This window comes from Dioscorea cayenensis, chromosome 12 (assembly GCF_009730915.1).
Source record: "Dioscorea cayenensis subsp. rotundata cultivar TDr96_F1 chromosome 12, TDr96_F1_v2_PseudoChromosome.rev07_lg8_w22 25.fasta, whole genome shotgun sequence".
NCBI classification, from domain to species: Eukaryota; Viridiplantae; Streptophyta; class Magnoliopsida; order Dioscoreales; family Dioscoreaceae; genus Dioscorea; species Dioscorea cayenensis.
In genome coordinates this window covers 16,653,665-16,681,477 of record NC_052482.1, presented here as the reverse complement: position 1 = coordinate 16,681,477, position 27,813 = coordinate 16,653,665, and the positions used below count along the sequence as shown (strand labels likewise).

General features: G+C 36.6%; 2 protein-coding genes across 7 annotated transcripts; one reads left to right on the top strand and one right to left on the bottom strand.

Moving 5' to 3' along the window:
- The first annotated feature begins 6,517 nt into the window (after positions 1-6,517).
- Positions 6,518-15,363, top strand: LOC120273711 (SAC3 family protein C). Of its 6 annotated transcripts, none has more exons than XM_039280407.1 (9): positions 6,518-6,829; positions 8,175-8,275; positions 10,406-10,627; positions 11,554-11,775; positions 11,874-11,959; positions 12,354-12,450; positions 12,767-12,811; positions 12,933-13,087; positions 14,991-15,363. In XM_039280407.1, the coding sequence occupies exons 1-8, from the start codon at positions 6,577-6,579 to the stop codon at positions 13,083-13,085; spliced, it is 1,179 nt and encodes a 392-aa protein (XP_039136341.1). In that variant the 5' UTR covers positions 6,518-6,576; the 3' UTR covers positions 13,086-13,087; positions 14,991-15,363. The 6 variants fall into 6 exon arrangements, with proteins under 6 accessions (XP_039136341.1, XP_039136340.1, XP_039136345.1 ...); XM_039280406.1 differs by having other exon boundaries at positions 12,767-12,859; XM_039280411.1 differs by lacking the exon at positions 10,406-10,627 and having other exon boundaries at positions 12,767-12,859.
- Positions 15,364-17,522: 2,159 nt separating this feature from the next.
- Positions 17,523-18,824, bottom strand: LOC120273216 (pentatricopeptide repeat-containing protein At1g07740, mitochondrial-like). Its single transcript, XM_039279848.1, has one exon. The coding sequence runs from the start codon at positions 18,822-18,824 to the stop codon at positions 17,523-17,525; it is 1,302 nt and encodes a 433-aa protein (XP_039135782.1).
- Between the last annotated feature and the right edge of the window lie 8,989 nt (positions 18,825-27,813).

Genomic DNA, 27,813 nt, shown 5'->3' with positions numbered 1-27,813 from the left:
ATTGCCAAACAAACCCCCATAGTTTCGGAATGCCCAAAAACCCCTTCCTTTTCAACTCCATGATTTTGAAACCCCCAAAGTACGTAACGGCATTAAAGCGGAGTGTATTTAAAAATTTTATGGATGAAAATGCCCTTGCACGGAAAGTCGTGGTTGCACCCATTTCTGGTGTGAGAGGAAGTGGGTGGGTTTTTTTCTTAGGCATTACAAATGCTTTGTCTTCTCTCAACTCGCGACTCCAAACTCAACTCGGCCTCCGACTCTTCTCTTCCCACCCAAGCACTCTTCCCTTTCCACGGGCGTCTCGAGAAGAAGTCCCGTGCAAGTATTCGGCATTTCGTCACTTTGCGTCTAAGGTATTCATTATGGTTTTTTTGTTAACTATTCATACTGAAGAGACATTTTTTTCGGTTTTTGGTTTGTGATTTTGTTTTTGTTGGAAGACATTGAAGCTTTCGTGGGGATTAATCGGGTCGGGGTTTTTGTTAGTCTGCGAGGGAGATGTCTCGGCTAGGGTTTTTGTTTTTGTTTTTACATTTTCAAATCGTGTATATGATCGAAATGGTTTTTCCGATTGTTGTGCTTTGTGTAATGTTTATAATCTACGCTTTACCCTTTCGATTGATATGGTTGCGATTGTAAAAAATGAGGTCTCCGTTTAAACAATGAGCTTTACCGCTTTTAGTTAGTTCGTCTCCGCTTTAATTATTTTGTATCTCTGCTTTAATAGTGTACGTCATCGCTTAAAAAAATGATATCGCTGTTTAAGAACCCGAGTGTTAACCGCTTTAACAAATTACATTTCCAGCTTAACAATGTCTGTTATTAGCCGCAGGCTTGTGATTATGGCGGTCAATCTAGTTAATGGGCGATGCTACTTGACACCGTGAGTGGAGACCGTGGGTCGAATTGAAAGTTCACATGATCCCTCGACATCGGGAGATCATCCGAGGACACCGTTCACGAGCATCGAGTTGGAAGTCGTATACCAAGAGCGGGCCCTTCTTGACTCTGCATTGCGGAGATACGATAACCCGCACCAATAAATTCGGGATCGGGAAAGCACGCTGACTTTCGAGCCCTCGAAGATGTGGCGATCGTTCTTGGCTCGCGTTGCGATGGGGAGAGCGATCGTGTTTCAGAAGAAGAAAACACGGTCAACTTTCGAAGAGAGGTATTTATCGAAGACGTACGAGAGACACAGAGACTCCATCAGGAGCACTCTTCAAAGAACTCGTTGGGACGAGAGAAGAGGAGAATTTTGCCAAACTCATCGATGGTGTACCTCCCCGGGTACAATCCTCTTCCCAAATACCTCCCGCTCGGTTCCTAATCGGATCGTTGATTATGTCGATGATCTACCCGGAATGGGGCGCTACGCATGGGCGCAGCGACGCATGAAGTGGCTTATGGAGGACATACCACAAGCCACTACCCGAGTGCGATCTAGATGCTTGCGGGGAAGAAGACCAACACCGGGTATGTTAAGGGTTGCACTGTCGCGCTTAACATCTGGTTTTATGAGTCGATCGGAACCCGGAAAGAAAGTCCGTTTCACGAAGATCCCAAGGATCGTTTGTGCTACGGTGAAAAATACTTTCACGGAAGCAAGTGACGATAGAGACGAGTTTGTCATCTCTGAAGGAAAAAGAGGTAATAATTCAAAAAAATATTTTTTGTTTTAAGCGTAGGCGTTAACGCTTTAACCATATCATTTACCGCTTAACTTTATTCATCTATCGCTTTAACATTATAACTTCACCGCTTTAACTTTGTTCAACTACCGCTTTAAACTTTTTAGTTTAATGTTTAATTTGTTTGTTTCTCTGTTTAACACAATAGGTTATAACGTTTAAATATACTGAGTTACATGTGTAAATATAGTTTTAATTGTTTAAACTAAATAATTTCGCTAAGATTGTTTGCTTTTACACATGCTAGTTTCCCGAGATGGTTCCGTGAATCGTCGATGAAGAAGTATTTGTTCGGGACCCAACCGTCGGTCGGATGCTATTGCTCCAGAACCGCTTGCTCAAAGGCAAGATGAAAGGGCAACCTCTTCCTTGCGCGCTGGACGCCCTGCTTCTCCCGCTTCGAGCCAAAACGCATTCGTCGAGGCCGGAGAAGCCCTCCCCACCCCGCCCGACCGTGGCTTCCCCTCGACCGTGTCGGCCTCGAGCGTGGCGGCTCCCCAGCCCGGCACTAGGGCGAGGATGTCACTCGCAACTCTCATGCGAGGCTTGCCGATTTTTGATGACCGAGTTCCCTCGCTTGTCGCTCGGGTGGAGGCATTGGAAGGCCGGTCAGCCACGATCGATCGCGCCTTCCCTTCAAACAAATGAAGCACCCGGGACGGATACGCCGTCGGAGTTCGACGACGAGGACATCATCGGGGTGACCCTTCAAAGACGGCCTCATTCGAAGAAGCTTGCAAAAAAGAGGAAAACAATAATGCCTCCGTCTCCACCCGTGCCGGCTGACGATGAAATAATAGCAGCACCATCGGCAGCAGCACCATCGGCGGCTGATGTTGTTAACGTTGATGACATGCCCATCACGGTGGAGGAGATTGAAGATGGCGCCGAGTTTGCCGCGGTGGAAAAAGATCGTCGACTCTATTGTTGACGACATCATGCATACGGTGGAACCGGCGTCTGACATTGCGGCATCAAAGATGGACACAATCCATGAAGAAGAACAACCAGACAACGTTGTGTCTCCCATTGATGCTGCTGCCGAGTGGAATTCACGGTGGAACCAACGGTCGACCGCTGCCGCATCGAGGCGGACACAATCCCACAAGAACAAGAAGCATGTAAGGAAGTGTCTCCGGGCTGATGTCTGGCCGTCGTGCCCCCATTAAAGGAAGCCCGATAAAAAGTAGAAGAACTTCGGAAAGTCTTCATTCAGAAGAAAAAAATACGTTGCCAATCGGCGCCTCAATAAGTACTGAGCGAGGGAGTTGATAAGGATCTTCCTCAGCGCCTCTATGGACAAGTAAGTTTGAAGTTTTTTTATGATATTGTTTAAAACTGTTTTAGTTACCATTTAAGTAGGAGCGTTAACGTTTAAAAATTCTGAGATAACATTTAACTTATAAGTGATACCCTTTAAATATTACCGTTATCGTTTAAACATTCAATATAGAATTTAAAGTTTATACTTTAACGTTTAATTTTATACTTACAACATTGTTTACATGTCTTTGTTCCGATTCGACCCACGAGCATCGTCGTGTGGAAGAATGACTCTGTCGGCACCACCGGGCCAATCTATTCGACCCGCTCGAGGGAAGGAGATGGTCGCGAGCGATGTGATGGGACGCATTCAGTATGTATCTTGCAAAAAGACGATGAGCGTAGTGCCATATCGTTATAAGAGGCGCGCCTCCATCACACGGCCACTGGCCTTGTTCATGTCAAAGCAGGGCGACGACGCACATGAATCCACGATGGCTATGATTGGAGATGCCGCGCGCAACTTGCATGAAGTGGACATCGTCATCCTCCCGATAATTATGAGTGGCCACTTCCATGTCGTCGTCCTTGACAATGAAAAACAAGAATACAAGCATTATTCTTCATGCCAAAGCGAAGAATACGATAAAAACGCGCTAGAAATGGTAAGTGCTTTAATAATTTGTGTTTGTGTAATAGTGTTCGGTAAATAATCGGCATTCTAATATGAACTTGTATATCTCGACAGCGGAACCTATTCGACCTCTGTATCGACATGGAGTTGGGCGAGTCGGCGACCACAAAAGTACCCAGCTTGTTCACGACACTCGAAGCCCCAGCGAGGAAAAAGGAAGTGTCGACTGCGGCGTCTATGTCATGCGGTTTATCGAGCGATTACTCGCGGTGAGAAGCTACGGGTACAGCATGGGACCCGACGTCCCTTATCTGCGATTAAGGTATGTTTCCGCATACTTAGGGAGGGAGGGCAGGCATCACGACCCGGAGGGAGTCTTCGCAAGCGGGTTCTTAGTCATTCTTTCTATATTTGTATACACGATTCTTTCTTTAATAATCCAGATTCGTTGTTTAACATACACTTTCATTGTTTAAGTATATAGTTCATTGTGTAAATATCAATGTAATTGTTTAAACTCCGCTTTTCTTGTGTAAAAGCGAACCGAGAGGAGTGTACGCATAGCGGGGTCATAGTCATTGTATAGGTGTAATAGTTTCAAATGTAAAACCCGGTTTAAATTAATTCATTTTTTCCGAAGAACATGACAAATTTTTGTCGATGTAAATGTACATGTATCTAAATTCAATTAAATTCATTACTGTTTCGTTTTGAGGTTACATTCTTGTTGGATGATATTGTGTATATGTTAAAGCGGATACTAATGTAGTTTAAAGCGGAAACATAGAAAGTTAAGCAGAGAAACGCTTGGGGATCCGAGTGTGTATTAATTGCAGCTTGGGGAACCGCGCCACGATCACGGTGTATATGTTAAACGGATTCTAATGTAGTTTAAAGCGGAAACATAAAAAGTTAAACAGAGACTAATATAGTTAAACGGTAATATATAAAGTTAAACATTAAGTTCCATAGTTACATAATAAACAGAACTATATACACAATACACAATGCCTACTCGACAACATATTCATTGCACGATCTACGATTGTGACTAGAGGCGTGTAATGGCTACTAACGCACCTCGCGGACCCCGGACGTTCACGACTCGATCCTCTTTCGTCTAGGGCGCCCAGGTTGCCTTCTCGTCTGCGATTTCGTCCGTTCCTCAACAAGTATCTCTACCTTCGAATGCTCACGGCCGTTGCATAATATGCGCATCAACTTGGACTCGTCATGACGTAGAACACAAACATTAGCACTCGTCCCTCCCCGTTGTATCTAGCAATAGCACAAAAAAACTCTCCATAATTTAATCGGAAGAGCTAAAATTGAATACACCAAATGAGAAGAAGAAAAAGAAGAAGAAGAAGAAGAACAACAAGAACAAGAAGAACAAGATATGAGCCTTCTAAACTTTGTTTGAGAAAAAGCAAGCGAGGCATTGAAAAACTATGCATAAAGAAAGTTATGATTGGGCGCCATTTTTCCCACCTTTTGCAAGGGCAAAAAAGAAATTTCATATCGTGGACCCACTTCAACTTACCGTGGGGGTTAAAAGGAATGTAAAATATAACGGAGGGCTGTCCGGGGTGTGCAAAAGTTGGAGGGGGTTTTTGGGAAGTTTTGAAAATTACGAGGGGTGAACAGTAATTTTCCCTTTTTTTTATCATAATATATTTTTTAATATTTCATTTGCCCCCCTTTTATTTTTATTTATTATAAGTTATGATAGGAATATTTGTATTTTCACCCCTATAAAAATATATAATTATATATACGTTCTTATAAAATTATATTTATATGTTCATCCTCACAAGTCACAAAACATAAATATTTATCAGTTACCCTTTGAGAGTCTTTGGAAGAGAAAGCCAATGAAGTCATGCTCCCGTCTCATCCATAGGAATCTTTGGGCATTTGTTTCTTATCTTCACCTTGATTTCTCACCCTCATCAGTCATCACCCTCAATAATCGTTTTAATGAAGTGTCTAATGAGCTACTTATTTGTGTTTCATGCTTGAGTCCAATGGATTCTTTTTAATCTTTTGATAAGAAAAGATTAGCTCAACTTGCTCAACTATACCCAAATGATTTTTCAAAGGTGGAAGTCCTTGCTCTTGAGAATCAATTAGACTTATATTATTGATGCAAGATCCAGCACAGATTTCAGTAATCCATCAGGAATTAATTATCTTGCTATTAGAATGGTGAGAACAAGAAAAAATATTTTATCCGTTGGTTTATAGGCTTATAAATCTAGCTCTAATTTTACCAATTTCAACTGCAACTGTGGAGAGGGTTTTCTCTGCAATGAAGATTGTGAAGACTCGATTGCGCAATAGAATTGGTGATCAATTCTTCGCTGATTGCTTGGTGACGTACATTGAGAAAGATATTTTTGATTGCATAGATAATAAAACTATTATTCATTGTTTTCAAAATATGAAAACTCGTAAATGTCAATTATGAAATGTCAATTATGAATTTGTTCTTGTTAATGTTTTGTACTAGTTGTTTATGTAAAAGACTTTAACTAGTTATGATATTTAACTTGTGTTATTAACTTATTATATAATTTTGATTGTATTCAAAATTTGATTTACAAGATTTTATTTGCCCATTTTATAAAAAATTTCTAGCTCCGTCATATCGTCCCTAGCTAATCAATAGGTAATGTTTAAGATCAACAATTTTACCTACAAAAGCTAATCTCTTGCTAAAAAAAATCCTAAGAAATAAAACTACCCAGGGAATTCAGAACCAAGTGTTAATTTACCACTAATGGAAAAGCTATGAATAAATGATTATTTTATCAATATATAAAAAAGAAAAAGCTATGCTAAAAAAAATCCATTATTATTATTATTATTATTATTATTATTATTGTTTTAACATTGCTAAGAACAGTCACTCTTGCAAAACAAAATGAAAGCGTATGCAATTTGGGTGATCGAGCTAAGCTAATCCTTAAGACTAGGAAAGACATGGACAAGCACCTCGCCGCCGGCCGTGGCGGCGGTAGCCGTGGCCGTGGGAGGAAGCCGGGTTTTTATCGAGGTGGAAGCTCGTACACGGTCCCGTCGTCCTCTGCACCTTCGTGGAGGCCTCGCCGGTCGGACCACACAGAGCCGGTCACTGGCAGCCAAGCAATCTCTGATCCGAGTCCATCGATTCCTGAGCAGGATATTAAGAGTGAGCATGAATTCTTGATCGGAACTTGCCCCGATATGTGCCCAGGTATACTGCTGATCTTTCATTCCATGTGTCCGGATCTATTTGATTTGTTCATCTACTTGATTTCTTGCAAATTAGGGTTTTTTTTTTTTGATTGATTGTTGTTCAATGTGTTTTTGCTATCATAGTTTTAAATAATCTAAGGATGAATTTATTAGGGAAACTGTTGGTGCTTTAACTAGCTTGGCATGGTATGCTTGATTATTACATAGATGAAAGCTATTGGGATCATTCTTTACCGTTCAATTTGGAATCCCATTGTAGCTAAATGGAAGGTACGGTATAAGGGGATGAACTAAATAGTTTTATATGAATCATTTTATATGAATCAGGGAGAGAAAGATTATGTGCGCTTCTATGTATGTGTATGACTGACCTGAGAAGTCTTCTATAAGAGAAAACTGTGATAAACTTAGTCTACCATTTGGCTTGACTTGATTAATTGCATAAACCCCAAAGTGTGTTCTTTGGGTTTTTCCCCCACAATATTCCTTAAAAGATAAGAGGAATAAATAAAATAAAATAAAATAAAAATTGAATCCTTTGAGTGATACCTATGATGCACGGACACTGCATTATGCTCAACATGCCAGCGTCATAGTGGTGACCAACATGGGCACGGCTGGACATAGTTTCTGGCACTCCTTGACATGGCCAAAAAAAAAAGATGGAATGGACACGGCTTGGACATGGTGAAGATACAATGGGACACACGGACGCGAGGATATGGAAAATTAATTCTATAGTTATGAATTGAACTTGAAAACTACTCAGTGTTGCTTGTTTTTGTCTTTGAATAGAATTTTAAAAGAGCTGCTTTTTTTTTTTGTCAGTTTACTTGTTATTATTACTTTAATTTTAAAAACTCCTTGTTCACATAATTATAACAAATTGCAATAGAGCTATTAGAAAATTTACTTATATTTGAATAGAAAATATAATTATTTACATTTACAATGAATATTTTACTTGAAAAATATATATACAATATTTTTTTATCGCCATATCCTCTTGTACCCATGTCCTTAATTTTCAGAAATTGCTGTGACACTGTCATGTCGTGTCGTCTTGTGTCATCGTGTCCATGTCCATGTTTCGTGGAGTGGCGCCAATCTCTAGTTGATTTATCTAATTGATTTTTTGTTGAAAATGTGTGACTTTTATGTGGACAATGGGAAAATAATGCACCCCACAAGATTTAGGACCTGCTAAATCATATTGTGTGCTACCTTTAACTTTATTTTCTTTCGGAAGTAAGCATTTAAGCCAAAACTATTATTTTGCTGTATGGTAGAGGAAATTATATATAATGACCCATTGTTAATTCTTCATATTACGTTCATTACAGAGAAGGAGAGGGCCCAACGCGAGCGGCTTAGAGATTTGTCGGTGTTTGAGAGATTAAATGGAAATCCTGGCAGAACTTCTCCAAGCCTGGCTGTTAAGAAGGTGAAAGTTTCTTTACTATTTCTTGCTTTTGTTGGAAATAGAGTCGGGGGTGTTAAAAGGCTGCTTTTCCCATGGATAATTATACCTTCTGTTGTAGTTGCAGACCATATAACTTGATTTGGTTTGTGAAATTCTTGTTGATATTCATCTATTTTGATAATGTTCCATTTTGGTATGTATCCACATTTTTTTAGTGTACCTGAGTCTCAAGACCAGTTCATGCTTAGAACTCTACGCATGACATATAAAGTAGGCTCCGTGTGTGAAAAATGAAATCTGGAATTAAGTTCACAATTTCAGTAGCTGCCTAAGTTATGATGGTAATTTGCCTGCATCTTGTAAATTTGAGATCTCACAGTTTCTCATTTTGTGTGGAAGGGTCATGTAATGCATGCTCATACTCTAGAGTAACTCATTGTGTATGAAAGTCTTCTCCTTGTCTAATTTTATTTGGCTTATCTAGTCTAGCATTTTTCTTTTTAGTACTTTCCCAGCTTAAAGTGGCACAACATGATTATCTGCTTGTCTTTCATAATTACATGTTGATTTCATCGTTCTGCTTACTTGACCTAATGATACTATGACTATAGTGCTTCCGCTTTCTACTCCAGCCATCTCAAACTCCAGCTCAAATATGATTAGCTGCTGCAGCGGCTTAATATGTATTTCAATTTGCATTTATTTTCTAATCTTTCTTATTTGTTAATACAGTCCAAAACAAGCAAACAAATTATTGATAGATAAAGATGTTGATATGAGAATCATAAGAACAATCTCTTTCTAAGTGCAACTGACGCACTTATTTCTTTAATTAAGAGAAGTATTGAGGTTTTCTAACTTAGCCTAAAAGATATTTATTACCATTATATTGTAAACATATATTATTTTTCTAACATTATCAAGCTGTCTTGTCGGCCAGAGTTAACTATTGCATAATAGTGATCAGTTGATTGGGCCCGTTGTCCTACTTTTATTAGTAGATCCTTTTTTTTCTCTATAATATGCAAGACCTTTTGAATGCCAAGTATTATTTCCACTTCCTTATCATATCTGTGAAGGTTAATACTAGCCTGTGGACATCTAGATACTGCTATATTCATTGCTACATTGTCTTCCTATGACTTCTATTATGTGTAGTAAATACATTCTGTTATGGAAGTTGGGGGTGAATTAAGTTTATCATCAGTATCATTTATGTGATTATATTATTTAGAGAGGCAAATTTACCCTGTGGCACAAATTAAGTTTATCATCAGTGTCATTTATGTGATTAAATTATTTAGAAATTGTATTGTCTCCATATATAATAAAGAGAAAAGAATGAAGATGGAGTGAAAGAGGAAGCAGAGGTTGAAGATAAAGGCATTGTATTTTTTTTTAATAATTATTTCTATTTTCAACCCTAGGGGTATATATGTAAATTATGGTGTTTTCTGGGGGTATACAAGCAATTATGACTCTCTCAAGGGGTGTATATGTACTTTTGTGTTTTTCTAGGGGTATACATGCAAATGCCCATATATATATATATATATATATATTAAGAAAGAAGGGCTTAGGGTATACATGAAAAGATAAAAACATTTTAGGTATAAAGGATAGCTTTGTCTTAGCGTACATTGTATTCAAGATAAAAACCCATTCATGTTTGTTTACAAGGGTAGATGAAGACATCACTCTCGCAAATGAAAGTTGGTGTCACCAAAAACCTACTCGCGTACTGCAAAATGACTTGGGGCCAATAGCATAAAGTCTAGGTGCAAGTCAATTAAATGAAGGATTCTATGTTACTAAACACTCAATGACTAGAATGAAGGCATTTACACGTAAGTTGAGTTGCAATACAACCACTGACACCATACCAAACAGCCCTAACAATACAGTGTGCTGCTTAGCAAAAAGTTGGTGCTTCATACACTCCATTCTTAATCAGAGATGTTCCAGCTTAACTAGGTTCATTCATCATCTGCCATGCCAAACATCTCTTGTGAAGTTGTTTCTTTTCTCCATTCACCTGGTTAAATAGTCATGCTGTACAATCTTTCCTTCTGTGTCATTGTCATAATGGAAACTTCAATTGCATTAATTTATATGTTTTTATTAAGCGTTGATGTTTCCTTTTGGTGCTAGTTCTGCAGAACCATGTCTACGCTACATTTGCAGACATCTGACATAAGGCCTCCTTCTGTTCTGCAAAACACATTGAAGTATCTGCTGGGTCTACTGGAATCCACAAGTCACCCTTTTGACGTAGTCCATGATTTTATCTTTGATAGAACGAGATCAATTCGCCAAGATCTCACCATGCAGCAAATCATAAATGAGCAAGCTATTGATATGTATGAGGAAATAGTAAGGTTTCATATTTTATCTTTTAAATATAACTGATTATGTTCAAGTGAATTTGGTTATTAATAGATTATCATTAATTAGTAAAACCTAAAGTTAAAAGAGTTTAATGGTACTTTTCTTGGGATTGAACTAGGGCCTTATTCTAATCTTCTAATCCACTAATCCTCTAAAACCTCTGGTGTTGCTTGACCTTATTCTTTAAGAGGATTTGGTGTGTGAATGTTTACTGCTGTAAAATTGAAGAAAGTGTTCACGAATTTGTCTTGCCCATTCCAATTAAACTCTATTTACTTGAATTTTCAAGGCGTACTAACAGTCTTCACTAAACCTTAAAGGATTAATGATTTAATTGTAATAATTTCACCTTATTCTGAAGAATAGTTATTGGATTTGCTGGCACTGATTCCATCCTTTTTGAACTCTAGCTAAACTTATTGAAAAAGTATCACAAGTATAGTTTCCTCTTGCACAATGCTGAGAGTCTGAGACTGCAAGGGTATTGCAAGCTAGTATTCCTATAGGAGAATTATTCTTGTTATTGTCTATAGATTGGTTCAGTTTGTATGTTTACCCAAAACATCGATCATCCTCTACACAGCAGCCTAGGATAGGACTATTTTTATTTGTATTGCTGTTGCTGTATGGCTTTGGGTGGGAATATCCTGTGATGTTCATTTACACCTTGCTTTTGAAATAGCTGTAGATATGTGTTTTCCAGATGAGTAATCAAATGCTACAACGGAATAGTTGGTATAGTATTGAGCTAAAAATTTCCCCATACTTTCTATAGACTCATTGGTAACTTGTGCATTGTTTTCGTATCTATCTGACTTGCCAGAGGGTTTCATTGCCACCATTGCTTATGATTTTTCTTCTATGAGCTTTATCTGCGGCATGATTGCTTATACTTGTCAAACTGAATGCAGGTTAAGTTCCATATTACATCACATTGCAAGCTTGCCAGATATTCTGGCAAGTCTGATGAATCTTCCTTGTATTACCTGAACATGGAGCAACTTATGAAGTGCCTCTTGTCTATTTTTGACATGTATGATATGGCTCGTAGATCAAAAGGTGTAATTAAGAATGAAGCTGAGTTCCGTTCTTATTATGTTCTTCTACATCTTGGTTGTAAGATCCCAACAATGGTCAATCTCTACCTACTTTCTATATCCTGCTACTCTATCATGTTGATAAAAATGTTGCCGTAATCACACCTATTCTTAGCACTTAAATTGATCTACAGGGCAATTCTCTCTCTTCATGGTTTTGCCGCATTCCTTTCTCCATTCTCCAATCAGAGGAAATGTGTCTTGCTAGGACCCTACTGAGGTATGGAAGTCTGGGCAGTCTTTTTCTTATTTTTCCAGTGGCCATTGAGTATATAAAAAATGAGAGGAGCTTTCTTTTGATAATTAAACAGCCTGGACAGCTAGTTTACTTCAATAACCAAGCGACAGACAATAAACACTACTTGGGGCAGAACGTGTTACCATCTTCACTAGTGAAGTTGCTTAGATTGTAGTCACCTTTTTAAGAATATTAATGCTGGTGTCTTGATGTCTTGGCTTTTCCATCAGCATGTTCCTTACTGAGCATTCATTACTTTAGCAGCAAATTTTTCTTTTCTGCTGTCTGCAAATTAAACATAGAGAAGTTGAGCACTTTTTGTGTGTTTTTGAGGTCTGCAAACATTTCTTTCTGAAAATCATTCATCTTGTTGCAGATACTACCGGATGGGTGACTATAAGCAGTTCATTAGTACTACAGCAACCAGAGCATCTCACCTACAGTTGTGCCTTCTAGAACCTTTTCTTAATGAGGTTTTCTTTGTTATAATCCTGAAATCTTTTATGATTATCTAAAGCATAAAACCTGAAATCAGTTGAAGACTTCTTAATTAATTTTTTGAAACATAGAATTCAGTGATTGCAAACACTCTTTTGATTTATATGCTGTGGTAGGTTTTTCACCAATATGAGCATCTATGGGCCAATTCTTCTAGTTTATTTTCTCATATTATCTCAGTGGCTATGATCTCTTCTTTGTTTTCTTCCTCGTTTTCCTCTTTATTTGCATGCAGTAAGCTATAGCATATATTACCATACTAGCTTTTTTTAATTTATCTTATTATTATAGGTCCGCGCACAAGCACTAGCATATATTAATTTATGCGGATACAAGGTGAATCCTTACCCACTGACACACCTTTCTAAACTCCTGATGATCCAGGTACTGTTGCAAATTATCTCATAATTGCATTCAAAGCCTAATTTTCTTGGTAACGTTGATTGCTGCCATTTAGGAACAAGATCTGGAATCTCTATGTTCTGCATGTGGTTTGGAAACATGCATAGATGAAGCAGGTACTAAGCTTTTACCTGCCAAACAAACAAGTTTCTCTCTTCCAAAATTAGGGTTTCAAAGTTATGGCCTTCTGAACAGAGATACATGTTAGAGGTATGTAAAGCTTACGGTTAATATTTTTTATTTCAGTTTCTACCAAAGGTTTTGAATTTCAATGTGGCAATCCTCTTCTTTCTGTTTTAACACTGTTTATTCAGCTGAAGTTCAACTTGTCATTAGTTTCCTGAAAATGATGATGCAAGTTTTTCATCTTTTTAAGGATATATCCTATATCTGAAAAATAGCTAGTTAAGAGAGCCTTTATATTATTGTATTATGATATAACACCCAAAATGCCACTCCACTTGGACTTCTATTTATTAATTGTAACTTTTAACCATTTGATTTATTTCTTTTAATTGTTTGCAAGTCATAGAAAGATTCTAAAGCAAATTACATTAGGACCGGCAGACAGCTTGTAAACTGTGATAGACATTGTCAAGCCATGCTTTAATTGATAGTTTGAGATAATTAAATATTGATGTCTAGTTTAAGCCTTTGCAATTTAATTCTAACTTCTTTCAGGATTAGCTCTCTCTGTTATATCTAATTTAGTATTGTTTATTTTTTTTTTAACATATGCCAATAGAATTCCTGAAACAATTGTCGTTAGAAGTGCCATACATCACGCGGGATGTACTGGAGTGTTGGTATATTTTCTCATAATCACTTTTTAGTTCATGTTCCCCCCAAAGAGCACATCTATCAAGTATGCTAAGGAGAACCAAGGTAGTCAAATCGAGATTCGAATCGTGAATCGAAATTCTAAATTTGTGAATCGAGTATCGTGAATCGAATCGAATCGTAAGATTCGGTTCAACATTTCAAAGTCATATATATATATATATATAACATGATTATATAAAAAATAAAAAAATAAAAATTCTAAGCCATGAATTAAATATAAACTAGTTTGGAAGACATTTTTCTTAGTTTGAGATCCTGTTTTTGAGCTTAGAAGACATTTTTCAAGTATTAAGCAAACCTATATATATTTAAAAAAACATTAGTTATTTCAAAAAAATAGTTCAGATTTAAAAAAATCAATATAATAATCACAAAAAGATTAAATTATGTTAAAGATTAGTTTTTAAATTAAAAAAAGATTTCTTTTTCATAACAAGAGTTTTTAAGATAACAAATTAATTTGATATTAAAATTTAAAAAGCATTATCTTTTAATTAATCTTTGAATTTTTTTTTGGATAACAAATTTAAAGTTTAATTAAATAATCACTAATTTAAAAAAACTTTTTATAATAATTAAAATAGTTGATCGCATGTATTATAATAAAAAAATTTAAAAAGAAAAAAAGAGAAGAATGTCGAGAAAGATGAAGAGATGGTATAAAAATGCCTATGTTGAGGATGTTGGAATAAAAACAACAAAAATTTCTCCTTCCTCCTATGTTTCTTACACTTTTTTTATTCTTCCCTTTTTCTTTTTGATTTTCTTTTTAATTCAAAACTTGTATTAACTAGGAATCGTTGATCTTCTCGATTCATATCGATTCGACCGATTCGAGACAGATTCAAACGATTCATTCACGATTCTAGATCAATTTCGATTCTTTTATAAGATTCGAACCGTTACGGATGAAAAACGATATGAATCGTAAGATTCGTATCGAGAACCGTACGATTCTAACTACTGAGGAGAACAAGTTGAATGAGAAAGTTTGTTTATTTATTAGTTTGTAAAATTAGATGAGATAAATCAAGACCAACTGGCAACTAGAACTAGTGAGATACTGAGATGGGAAAACGGGAGCAGACCGATATGATATACCTAATAAATACTCTGTTAGAACTAAATATTGTGAACAATTATTTCTGTTTGATGATATGTCTGTCTCTTTTCTCCATATTAACTCTCGCGTGTTGAGGTTTCGGTCAAATAAGGACTTTGATTGAATTCTCTACATTGATGTTTGTTTTAACAGAGTTCATATTTCCAGGTGGGAAGCTTTAGGCCTGGAGGCATGTAACATATCATGTCAAGAAACTTATCACCAAGACGTGTTCATCGTGCTTCTGGTTTTTAAGCTTTTCTGAAGCTCCACAGGATTGAATTGATTTTCATGTATAAAGATTTACATATCTAAAATTCATGCAAGCAGTGATGCTGTTAAATATAAGGAAGAACTTATGGTCTGTTTATTGGATTACTTAAGTATCTGATGTTGTTATTTGTGTACATCCAATGTAAATGTTGTGTAATTCTAAGCGTCAGTTAGAATTACAGGCATTGAATTCAATTGTAAGGCTGTTTTGTAGAATAAGGATACCTTTTTATGAAACGAGTTTGAGAAGTTCAATATTTAAAGTTTTCTTGATGAGTGTGTTGCCGTTATCTGTCTATATTTTTATTAATTATTACATTTTTTGAGTTCGATTTATTAAATTACAATTATTTGTTTCGCAAAAATATTTGCAATAATGAGTAACTTGTAGAAACTAAAAACTATATTAAATAATAGTTACAAGTTAGTACAAGGTATATATTATTTAAGTAAAAATAATTCATTTAATGATGATTATAAGAATTTTAAATGTTTAAAAGAACATTATTAATTAAATTAAAATTTTTAAAAAACAATATTGCATCCAAACCATCACAACAACAAAACCTATTTTAAAGTAAACATATATAAATGATCTCCAATTTATTAATTTACTAATCTAATATATATATATATAATACATATCTCTCATCTTGACACCAACTGGCACAAGTTCCAAATTATAGTAATATGTTCATTTATGGAGGTTTTATTTGCAAATAGAAGTCCGCTTAACAGAGAAAGAAACCGCAAGGGTCCAGTCAAAACGGCGACCCTGAGAAATAGGCACGAGCCCCCTAATTTCTCTCAAACAAACCAAGCACAACTTCTCATTATCTTTTCTCCTTTTCTTACTATTTTACATGCAAATTAACTTAATTAGATCCTTCTGTTAGAGAGTCTTCTGCCGCCTGTTCTGTTCTCTCTGCATATCTTCACACACTTTAGAGACAGACACTATTATTTCTCAGGTCTAGATCTTTATATCTCTCTGTCCCCAAATCTATGCACTTTTCTCTATCTCTCTTTCTTCATAGATTTTTTGCTTTTCATTTTGCATGCATGCTTAGTAGGTAGTTACTTACTTACATGATGTAATATATATATTTGTTTCACAGGATCTTGTTTGACTACTTTATGGTATATTGGTATGGCATTGAGCTTAAAGTACTCATGCATGGAGACAATGGAACATGCATTTGGAGACATGGGAATGTTTTTTGACTGCCCAGAGATATCTGATGAGCTTTTGAGCTTTTGTGGATCTTTTGATGAACCTGAAGTACATCTCCCACTCAACTCCATATTTGATCCACCTGATGATGGCTTTTACACTGAAACAACAACAACAGCAGCAGTCTTCTCCCAGCAGCTCCCTTACTCTCACAGTACCCCATGCAATGAATTCAACAACCATATCTACCAATCCCCTAAAAGAATGAAGAAGAATTGCAGTGTTGTCTGTGATCCATATAGTTTCATGTATGAGTACTCCAACATCTACAACGTACAAGAGCCGGCACCGGAGTTGTTTCCAGAGTTGGTAGAGCCTCTGCCATGGGCTGAAGAGTTGTTGAGCAGCAGAAGTGAGAACAAGACTAGCAATGGATGCTTGTCAACACAAAGCATAGCAGCGAGGCAGCGGAGGAAGAGGATCAGTGATAAGACGCAAGAACTCGGCCGGTTGATCCCTGGTGGCAACAAGATGAACACTGCTGAGATGCTACAGGCTGCCTTCAAGTATGTTAAATTCCTGCAAGCTCAAGTTGGCATTCTTAGTTTCATGAACTCAACAGATGATCAGGTAAGCACAGAAAGTATATATGATCTATATATATACATACAAATACACAGATGTTAATGTGGTGGTGTTGTTGTTGTTGTTGTTGCAATACAGGAATATTGTAGTGGTTTATTACCAGGAGAAGAATCGCTGCAAGTGTTGCTTGAATCTCCAAAGATTCATGAGAAGTTGTATTCTGAGGGAAGGTGTCTTATTCCGGAGAAAATGGTTGGTTTTTTACTTGAAGACCAACAAGTCAAATTGAGCAAGAATGTTCATAGAGATCTCAGTCGTTTTGTAGAGACTATTCAACAACCAGGACGATGTGATGACAAAGAATTGGCATAGTCTATCTATTAGCAGTAATTATTTCCTGTTGTTTACTTGTTTTATTTAGAGTTGTTATTTGCCTCATGTATTTTGTATGTAGTTAATTATTCCTAACTAATTACTTTCTTGCACATATCTCAAACTTGTAATTAAGAAATGGATCAGTGAGTTTTTGTCTCTCTTGTTTATCTAGTTTGCTGTATAAAAAGAGTACTGCATGATTTTCAAGAAGAAGCATAAAATTTATTTTAATTACACAACACAAACCAGACGACAAACACAAAAGTAATTATATTTGCAACGAAAGCAAACTTTCACATGCAAATTGGCAACTCAATTTCCTTGCCAGCATGTAAACAAGAGCCCACAACCAAAGCACTCCAGCCTTGAAACCCCAACACCAACCTCCTCTTCTCCATTGCCTCCAAAACAAAACAAGCATCATCCACTTTCCCACCCTCACACAGCCCCACAATCAAAGCCTCAAAAGACTCCTCTTTAACACAATGCTTGCCACACAGCATTGTGCTCAAAACTCTCAACCCTTTGTCAAAATCCCTGGCTATGCAAAACCCATCAACCATCATCCGGTACGTCGCCGCACTGGGTTCACATCCCTTCAACTGCATCTCAACAAACACCTTGTATGCATCATCAACCCTGCCATGAGCGCACAAGTAGTTTATCAAGATATTGTAAGTCACAACATCCGGCCTCAACCTCCTCCTAGTCATTTCCACAAACACCTTGTTCATGCCATCCAAATCACCTCTCCTCCCACAATCACTCATCAAAACTCCATAATTCACAAGCCTAGTCTTACAACCTTGATACTCCATGTCAAACATCATCTTCTTCGCCTCATTAAACTTCCCCTCCCTGCACAAGCCTTCCATAAGCAATGCAAAAGTGACAGCATTCGGGTGCGTTCCCTTGCTCACCATCTCTTCCTTCAATCTCATAGCACCATCTAAACACCCATTCCTGCTCATAAACCCGATCAATATGTTATAAGACACAACCGAAGGCCGCACCCTTCTCTTGCGCATTTCGTCGAGCAGGTGACGAGCGTTTTCAAAACCGTATTTTTGACACCTCCCCTTGAGGACTATGTTGTAGGAGACCACATTGGGGCGGAGATTCCATTCTTTGCAGCGTGCCAGATAAGACTCGGCCTCGTGGAGGGCGTCATTGTCGACAAGGGCGTTGAGTAAAAAGTTGAGGGTTTGGCGGGAGGGTGAGGAAGGGGAGCAGTTGAAGGAGGGGATGGAGAGGAAGAGGTTGAGAGCTTTGTCGGGAAGACGAGCTTTACCAAAGTGGTGAATGAGTGAGTTGAAGATAGATTCTTTGCAGGGGATGCGATTGGATCGGATGAAGAGGAGAAGGGAGTCGACGAGGGGGAAGAGACGGGAGCGGGCGAGGCGGTGTAGGAGAGAAGCGCAGGCAGGGTAGTCGTGGAGGTGGGGAGGGGCATGCAGGAGGAGACGGAGAGCGTCGGCGGGGTCGTCGGTGGCCTTGAGGTCGGCGAGGAAGGGGATGGGTTTCTTTGGGGAGGAGGACGACGACGATGGCGTTGTCTTCGCGGGATTGTGTCTGATGATGCGTTTCATGCTCATTTGTTAAAACCGGAGACTTGTGATTATATATATATATATATATATACTTTTTTTTTTTATGAATATAAATTTTATAATATTGGGTTAATGTTAATTGATGGTTTTTTTTATTAAGTAATTGAATAAAAATTCTAAGTTTAATTTATCAAATAAAAAAAATTCTAAGTTTACTAGTAATACTTAAAATTGCGTGTTTATTTTTCTACAATAAAAAAATTTCTCAAATTTTTTTATACAGCAAAGTTGTTATATTTTAAAATTTTTATTTATAACACTAATTTTTGATAAAGGAGTTTGAAAAACGCTATTTTGTTTATGTCTCTCTTAAAATTATTTTGTTTTTAATTTTTGGTTATATAATATTAATTATTTTGTACTGTGGGATATTGGTAGTTGTTTGTAATTTTAATGTTATTTTTGGTAGTGTTTGTTTACTTTTTAAAAATTTTTAGGGTCCGTTTCATACGCATGATTTTAAGGGACATGACAAGACAACTTTTATTGTTATGTGTTTGATTTAGAAATAGGGCTGAAGTACAACACAAACTACCCAATCGATACAGCACAACTTCTTAATTTTTTGCACTACCAAAATCACAATACAAAAATTTCGGCGAGACAACTAATGACAAAATTGTCCCTATTTAAAATTAAAATTTACACTATACAATTACAACATGATTTATTTATTTTATTTTATTTTATTTATTTATCTATTTAAAAATTTATTTATTTATCTATCTATTTATTTATCTATCAATTTATTTGTTTTTTAGGATTAAGATATTAATGAAAATTTATTTGTTTTGGATTAAATATTTTTAAAATTATATTGATTTTTTAATTTGTTGTTATGTTGTTAGGCACGTAAAATTTGATAAGATTTTTATAAAATATTAAATATTATTGTATATTTTTTATTATAAAACAAATATAGAATAGTAAAAAGGTATTTTTGTAATTTATTATTTTGTGTTCCATACTTATGCAAATCAAACATTAATTTGTACAAAAAATTTTGTACTGTTCGATGAAAATCAAACATAGAACAGCACAAGCACTTGTGCTGTACTCTAACTGCTTGTACTGTACTGTACTGCTTGTGCTGTTCTCCTTAACGAATCAAACAGACCCGTGTGCTTAGTTATATAGGATTTTCAAATAAATTTTGTATGATTTTTTTTATAATGGTATTTTCCTATAGCTAAGTACTCAAAGTTGTACCTAATGTTTATGATCTTTACTTGGTTTATTATATTTTATACCCAAAGTTCTTTTTTTTTTGGTGGAGATGAGTGTTAATGGTAATGTCCAAGTTTTTATCAAATCCAAAATTTATTGAAAATTAAAATAAAAAGTTTTAAAACGTTATATGTATATATATATATATATAACTTTAAACACATGCACCAGGTAGCATGTGGTTGAGTGTTTCACTGTAAACAAACATAAAAACCGATTAGAACTCTCCCCGGCTCTCCCTTCTCCCCGTTCTTCTGCTCTCCCCTGCATAGTTTCTCCTCTTTTTCCCACCCTGCCCCTTTACCATGGCAAGTGGGAGACAAGCTCGTCCTCTTCATCTTCCTCCCTTGGTCGGATCCAGCACTTGGGCTTAGGTTGCTTCTTCTCTTCATCAAAAAACTACTTCCTCTCCACTTCATAATCCTCAAATACTTGCCAAGTTGAAGGAAACCTCTTCTGATTTCGTCAGGATAGATGGTGATACTATCTCTTGAGCTCGTCTTCGATTCCAAAACTCTTTATATGGGAAAAATCTTTGGTAAGTCCCCCCCACCCCACCCCTTCCTTCTCCATTTGATCAAGTGAAGGCAAGCCTGATGACCAAATGGGTTGAGTTTGGAGAAATCTCCATATCTGACCTCCCAAATGGTTTCCTTCTTATCCGATGTGCTTCTCAGGATGCTGTTCAGAAGCTTTTTCTTGATGGTCCATGGTCCATCAATGGCATCATACTCCAGCTTTCCCCTTGGCAGCCATTCTTTGAACCATCCTTCGCCAAGCCCGATACTGCAGCCATTTTGGTCTAGTTACACAACTTGCCGGTGGAATTCTGGGCTGATGATACTCTGGAAACCATCACTGCTCACATATGGCAACTCTTGAAAGTTGATGAACTTACAACATCTTTTACACGCTCCAGACTTGCATGGGTTTGCATTGAAATCGATTTATCCAAGCCACTTAGTCGTGGGTTTTGGGTGGGTGATGATCATCAGAAGGTTTTCGTTGTTGTCATGTATGAGCGATTGCCCACGTTTTGTTATAATTGTGGCATGGTTGGGCATGGAACTAATTCTTGTGCCCAGACCACGATAACTAACAATGGTCAATTCTCTCAACCCCCTTGTGTCTCACAGGGACCGGTGGTCGGATTAATTTGCACCAGGCCATGGGTGTCGTGGGTCAGGCCAATGAACAACTTCCCTTTTGCCCTGGTTCTGTTTCAATGGAAAACCCTATAGAAGTTGCTGATCCTTTGCCGGAGACCGATTTCGGTCCGTGGATGTTGGTCTCTCGTCGGCGAGGCCAAGCTAGGGGACGCGGAGCTAGCTCACGTGCTATTCACACGAGCTCTGGTGAGGCAGCCGTTACGAGGGATGGATCCAACGACTCTCGTTCTTTTCCAGCACGCAACATCCGAGGTGGGTCTCAAGGTCTCGGTAGGGGAGGTCATCATGATTCTCGCGACTCTCGCCTCACGACAGCTTTACAGGATTCGGCCATACTTTCTTCTGGCGCTGATTTGACTCCACAAGCTACTGTCTTATTATTGGACCTTCTTTTCCTACACCTGTTGGATCTCCAATTCGATCATCTCCCATGCCTATGCCAAATCCCATTAAACCTAAACCTGTTCACATTTCCCGAAATTCCCCACCTCCTATCATTAGATCCTCTGTCATCAATTCCTCTCCAGACCCTCTAAACCCTAATAGTCCCAACTCCATGGCTGTTGACAAGGTCTCGGCAGCGCTTGATGGAGACTCAACGGAAGAAGATGGTAGTGATGGAGAGGAAGGTTTCTCTGAGGAGGATGTTTCTGCTAGATGATGAACCTGACAACCTTATGACTTTAGATCAATTCCAAGAAGAAGTACCCAATCCCAAAGAGGTTCCTAATCTCCAATTCGATCATCTCCCATTTTTATTCTTGGATGGGGTCCCGTCTTAGAAAAAAAAAAGAAGACTGGAGATTGGAGAGTCTAGCTCCTAATCTCCATATATATATATATATATATATTTCCCTTTTTCCTATGTTTTAATATTCTGTCCTTGATTTTATTATCCATGTCTATGATGATAAGAACATTTAATATCTTGTGCTGGAATTGCAGAGGAATTTCTTCTGGAGATACCTCTACCCGTCTCAAAAGATTAATCAAGAAATACAGTCCTACGATTGCTTATTTAGATCATTTTTGTTCTAAAATTACCCATCTTTGGGATTGGGCAGCCATTTTAGCGGAAGGCATGTCTGGTGGTATTATTGTTCTATGGAGGAAAGATATTGGCCGAGTCACACCGCTAGCTGTAACCCGCAAGGCTTTGTACCTTATCATTTCCTCTAATCCTAGCTCCAATCATATTGTTTCTGTTATTTAACTCTAATCGTATTTATCAGCAGATTTCTTTGTGGCAGGAGTTATCCAAACTGACAACTTTAAACATCCCCTGGCTCATCCTTGGTGACTTTAATTGCCTTCTCTCTCGTGAGGATCACAGAGGTGGTTTATTTGCTTATTATTCTCGTAAAGCTCATTTTTTGCCAATTTTATTAAGGATAATAATTTGTTTGATTTGCAAATCTCTGGCTTTAATTATACTTGGTGCAATAATCAAGTTGGCCCGGCTCGTCGTTGGGCCAAGCTTGATTGGTGTTTGGTCAACAGTGCCTGGCAGGATAAGTATTGCTCCTATTCTCTTAAGCTCCTTCCTAGAATCTCTTCTGATCATGCTCCTCTTTTACTTTCTATTCATATTAATTCTACTCGTTTATGAAAAATTTTCCGTTTTGATACTACTTGGTTAAATTATGTTGGGTGTATTAATGTTGTTAAAGATCCTTGGAACTTTACCCCCCATGGCCATCCCATGCATGCTTTAACTCATCTTATTTCTTGTGCCCATTTTAAAGTCAATTCTTGGAAATGCTCTGGTTTTACTTCCATCCATACAAAGATCCAGAATGTTGAAGCTGAAATTAGTTCCTCAGAGTTTGCGGATTCCATTGGCGCTGATGTTTGTAATGAACTTTCTGATTTATATGGTAAGCTCTCTAACCTTCAGAGGTAGGATGTTTCTCGATGGGCCCAGTGTGCTCATTTCAACTGGCTTATTAATGGTGATCAAAACACAACTTTCTTTCATAATATGGTCAATATCCGTAATCATATTAACTCTATCAACCATATTATTGATGGTAATGGTGCTTTGTGTTCTGAATATACTGATATTGAATGTGCTTTTACTCTTTTTTATACTAATCTCTGGTCTGAGCCTTCTAGCAGGAATTTTTCTGATTATGCTCTTGATCTTCCTCAAATCTCTGATATTGATGGTCAATCTCTCATTCGGGATGTCTCTCGGGAGGAAATTTACCTCACTATCTCTAATCTCCCCTCTGGTAAGGCTCCTAATCCTGATGGAATTACTGCTGATTTTTTTAAATTCTTTTGGAAAGATATTGGTGACCAGGTAACCTCTGCTGTTCAATTTTTCTTTACTAATGCTGTTATGCCTGCTTCCTGGGGTAAGATACTTGTTTCTCTTATTCCCAAGAAGGACAATCCTAGATTTGTTTCTGATTACCGCCCTATATCTTTGTGCAATGTCTGTTTTAAAATTATTTCTAAAATCCTTGCTAACAGACTCGGTTCTGTTCTTCCAAAATTGATTGGTAGAGAGCAATCAGGATTTGTGGCAGGTCGATGTCCCTTTGATAATATTATTGCTTTGCAAGAAAGTGTGCATTCTATTGAGCATGATATTAATAATCCCTCTAGGATGATTATCAAAATTGATATTGAGAAGGCCTATGATACCCTTAGCTGGAGTGCAATTCTTGCCACCATTGCTAGAATGAACTTCCCTGACCGTTGGATTTTGTGGATTAAAACTTACTTGAATGCTACTTCCTTTTCTTTTCTAATTAATGGTCGTCCTACTTGCTGGATTAAATCCTCTAGAGGAGTTAGGTAAGGTGATCCCATTTCCTCTTATTTATTTATCCTTGTCTCTCAGATTTTGACTTCCATGCTTAATGCAGCCCTTCATACTGATCAGATTCCCGGGTTTAATAGGAACATTAATTCCAATTTTAACCATTTCATGTATGCCGATGATTTAGTTCTTATCACCCGTGCTACTAGATTTGCTGCCCGTAACATCAAGTTATGCTTAAATTTTTATGGACATTTAACTGGTCAGCACCTTAATGTTAGTAAATCGTCCATTTACTTTCCTTCTTGGTTTAATAAGCGAGTTCAAGCTAGCATTTGCTCTATCTTGTGTATTGATCCTACTTCTTTGCCTTTTAAGTATTTGGGTGTTTTAATTTCTCTAAAAAAGCTTGATGTTTCTGTTTTTAATCATTTAATTGAGAAGATTCGACACTCCTGTACTCGATGAAAGCATTCCAAATTATCCATGGCTGCGAAAACTTTGTTAATCAATACTTCACTGTTTTCCATTCTTAATTATTATATGACTGCTTATCCCATCCCTGATTCTGTTCTCAAGGAAGTTAGCAAGATTGGTAGGGATTTTCTTTGGCATAAGGGGGGCAATGGAAAGGGCATCCATGTTATTAGTTGGAGTTATGTCACTGATAGTAAACGTGAGGGGGGCCTTGCTGTTCGAAATCTATTTATTGCCAAGCATGCTCTTCTTGCTAAGCATGTTTTCAAATACTTGAATCATGATAGTGTTTTATGGGTGGATATTTTGATTTCTAAATATGGTTACATGAATTTTTGGCATAACTCTACTCCTGCCAACTGCTCTGTTTTTTTCGGGGTTTTTGCAATACTGCTCATATTTTGAAATCTTACCCTGGCGCTGTTTCATTTCTCTATGACCCTTGGTGTTTTGATATTCCCTTGGCATATAACCCTTGGTGTTTTGATATTCCCTTGGCATATAACCGTTTTTGCAATACTGCTCATATAACTCTATTTTTGTTAACATCGAGTTTGATCTTACTGATTTTAATTTTCAAGACCTTATTATTGATAACTCTTGGAATTATAACCGTTTGAGACGTCTTTTTGGCTGCAGCATGCCTGATATCATTAATAGACTAGGAATGATTGATCCTTCTGCTCCCAATCATTGGGTTTGGCTTCCCAAGTCGCGCAATCTAAATATTACTTCTAATGTTTATCATTTTCTTAACAGTAGAGACCCTTCTCTTGCTTGGCCTGGTTGGAAGAATCTTTGGAACATTAATATGACCCCGAGAACCAAGCACTTTCTTTGGCTTGTCTTTCGTGGTCGGCTGTTAACTAGTGATCTCCTTAATGCATTTACTCTTGGTCCCAGGAGTTTGTGTGTTTTATGTGGTTTGGAATTTGAAAATACTGAGCATCTTTTATTTCGATGCACTAAAGCTCAATTGATTTGGCATCTTATTGGCAGCATGTTAGGCATTCATATTTGTTTCCCTAATGGTTTTACGACTGCCAATTAGGTGATTAGTCACAATTTTTCAGCATTCTCTAAATCTGTTTTTGCCGTTGTTGCTTGGCACATTTGGAAGGCCCGGTGTGACTCCATATTCCGAGCTACTAGTATTAATATCAGATTGATCTCTATCAGGGCCTTTCAATTTGCTAAAAGCAATTTTCACATTGGTTATAATATGATTGGCAAGAAGCTCCTGTTGAACAACTTCACTAGCACTGATGGGCTTTTTCTCTTCTCTGAGGCTCATTGGAATGAAGATAACAAGGTAGGTTTTATTGCTTATTTCATTTCAAACTCTAACTATAAAATTATTCTTGCAGGTTGCCGCCCAGTGGAATGCTCTTCAAAGCTTGAGGCTGAAGTGCTTGCTCTCATATGTGCCCTCGGGCTTTGTGTGCATCATCAATTCCTGGTGCAACATGTCTTCATTAGTTGCTCCAATCTCAAATGTCTCCAGAACAATGCCAATTCATGGTGTGGCTGGCAACACAGAAGATGGATCAACACTCTCTTTTATATGCTTGTTGCTTCTTAGTCTCAAATTCATGTCATCCCAGTTGCCTGGATGATTCCTGCATCTGGACTTGCCTCCTACGCCTCTAATCTTCACATTATTGCTCTATTTTTTAATGGGAAGGATCTTCCCAGATGGATCATGCGCAGTTTCTCTACTGCCGGCTTCCTTTTCTAGTTCTATCCTTTTCTTGTTTTGTTGTTTTATTATATTTTCTTTTTTATTCCTGTCTTGTTTCTTGAACTGCTTGTATTTTTTTATATTTTAATAAAATAGCTCTGTTAGCTCTTTCCCTAAAAAAAAAACATAAAAACCGATTATTGAGAAGAAACATAAATTATTTCATAAAAGTTGAAATGTAAACTTGTGTATATTTTTTCTAGATAGTACTTTTTTAGACATATATGTATATATATATATATATATGAAAGTGAAACTACTTATATTGTCCTTGAGAAAATCATAATTGCGTATGCACCATGGAAAACAAAAAACAAAATTACATGTATATCCATAGGGCTGAAATTGTAAATAATTTTTTTTCAAAAAGACAAAGATGCCCTTGTATTCAACCCATCCTCACTTTCTCTCTCCCTCCTCGTTGCCTCCCTTCTAAAATCTAGAAGGAAAGAATGAATCAAAGTTTATAATATTGAAGATAAAGATTGAACAAGCATAGAGAAACGGGTAACAATAAAATTGTGTTGACTTCAACATGGTAATCAAGGTAATTTATCTAATTTTTTTAAAAAAAATTTAACATAGGAGATATAAATAAATTTTGTTGCTAAATTACTTTTGATCCTCTGATATTGGCCCTATAGTGAAAAGTTTGATTTGTAGGGCATTCACTGCTTGGGTTTGAAACATGCAAAACATAATGACGCTAGAGTCCTTGGATGTGGCTTTATGGGTGTTGTAGCCCAATTCCTCTATCAGTCAAGTGTGGACATATGGGTAAACCATCATTGTTTTTGTGCGTATACCTCTGATTATATGTGTTTATCACATTTGTAAAAGAAAATAATAATTATTTTTTAAATATAACTGTTATTAAGATTTTTTTCAAAATGTATAGAAGTAATTTCGTATATTTTGAAGGATAATACATATATCTTTTTAAAATAATTTTTGAATTTTTTTTTCACAGAAATTAGGATGAGCTATTCCTCATCGTGTTGCACAAAAGCAAAAGTATCCCCTTTAATACCTAAAAAAAAAATCCTTCATATTTATCAAAATTTTAAAATATCACAAATTTATTAAAATTTTATTTTTAAATTAAAATTAAATTAAATTTATACAATTACTCTTATTTTATTTTTTTTTAGTACCAAATATATTTTTGATATTCTATAAAATTATTACAAGCATAAAAATAGATTAAAAAACTTAAAAGTAAGGGAGAAAAATAAATAAATAAATAAATAAATAAATAAATAAAAAAGCACAGATATTACAGTAAAAATGAAGATATACAAGCACATTTTTTATAAAAAAAAGAAAGTTATTATAAACTACCATGTGGCATCTTTCTTAATTTGATAGCTGTGGTTTAATTGTTAACATTTTAGTATTCTATAGTTTTAATTTTTTATTAAAAAAAATATGAAAATACTTAACCCGTTAATCTTTATTGACATGACATTTAAAAACATGTGAATTTAAATAATAAATCTTTCAAAATATATTTTGTGTTTTTAAATAATAAATTTATAAAGCTAAAAAAAAATTATGTGTTTTTAAATGTCATGTCAGCAAAGATTAATA

Bases quoted from the DNA above. Each gene is read 5' to 3' on its own strand.
- LOC120273711 (XM_039280406.1), top strand. From the start codon at position 6,577: ATGGACAAGCACCTCGCCGCCGGCCGTGGCGGCGGTAGCCGTGGCCGT. The intron at 8,276-10,405 runs GTGAAAGTTTCT...TTTTGGTGCTAG, and splicing joins CAAGCCTGGCTGTTAAGAAG to TTCTGCAGAACCATGTCTAC. The intron at 10,628-11,553 runs GTAAGGTTTCAT...AACTGAATGCAG, and splicing joins TTGATATGTATGAGGAAATA to GTTAAGTTCCATATTACATC.
- LOC120273216 (XM_039279848.1), bottom strand. From the start codon at position 18,824: ATGAGCATGAAACGCATCATCAGACACAATCCCGCGAAGACAACGCCA.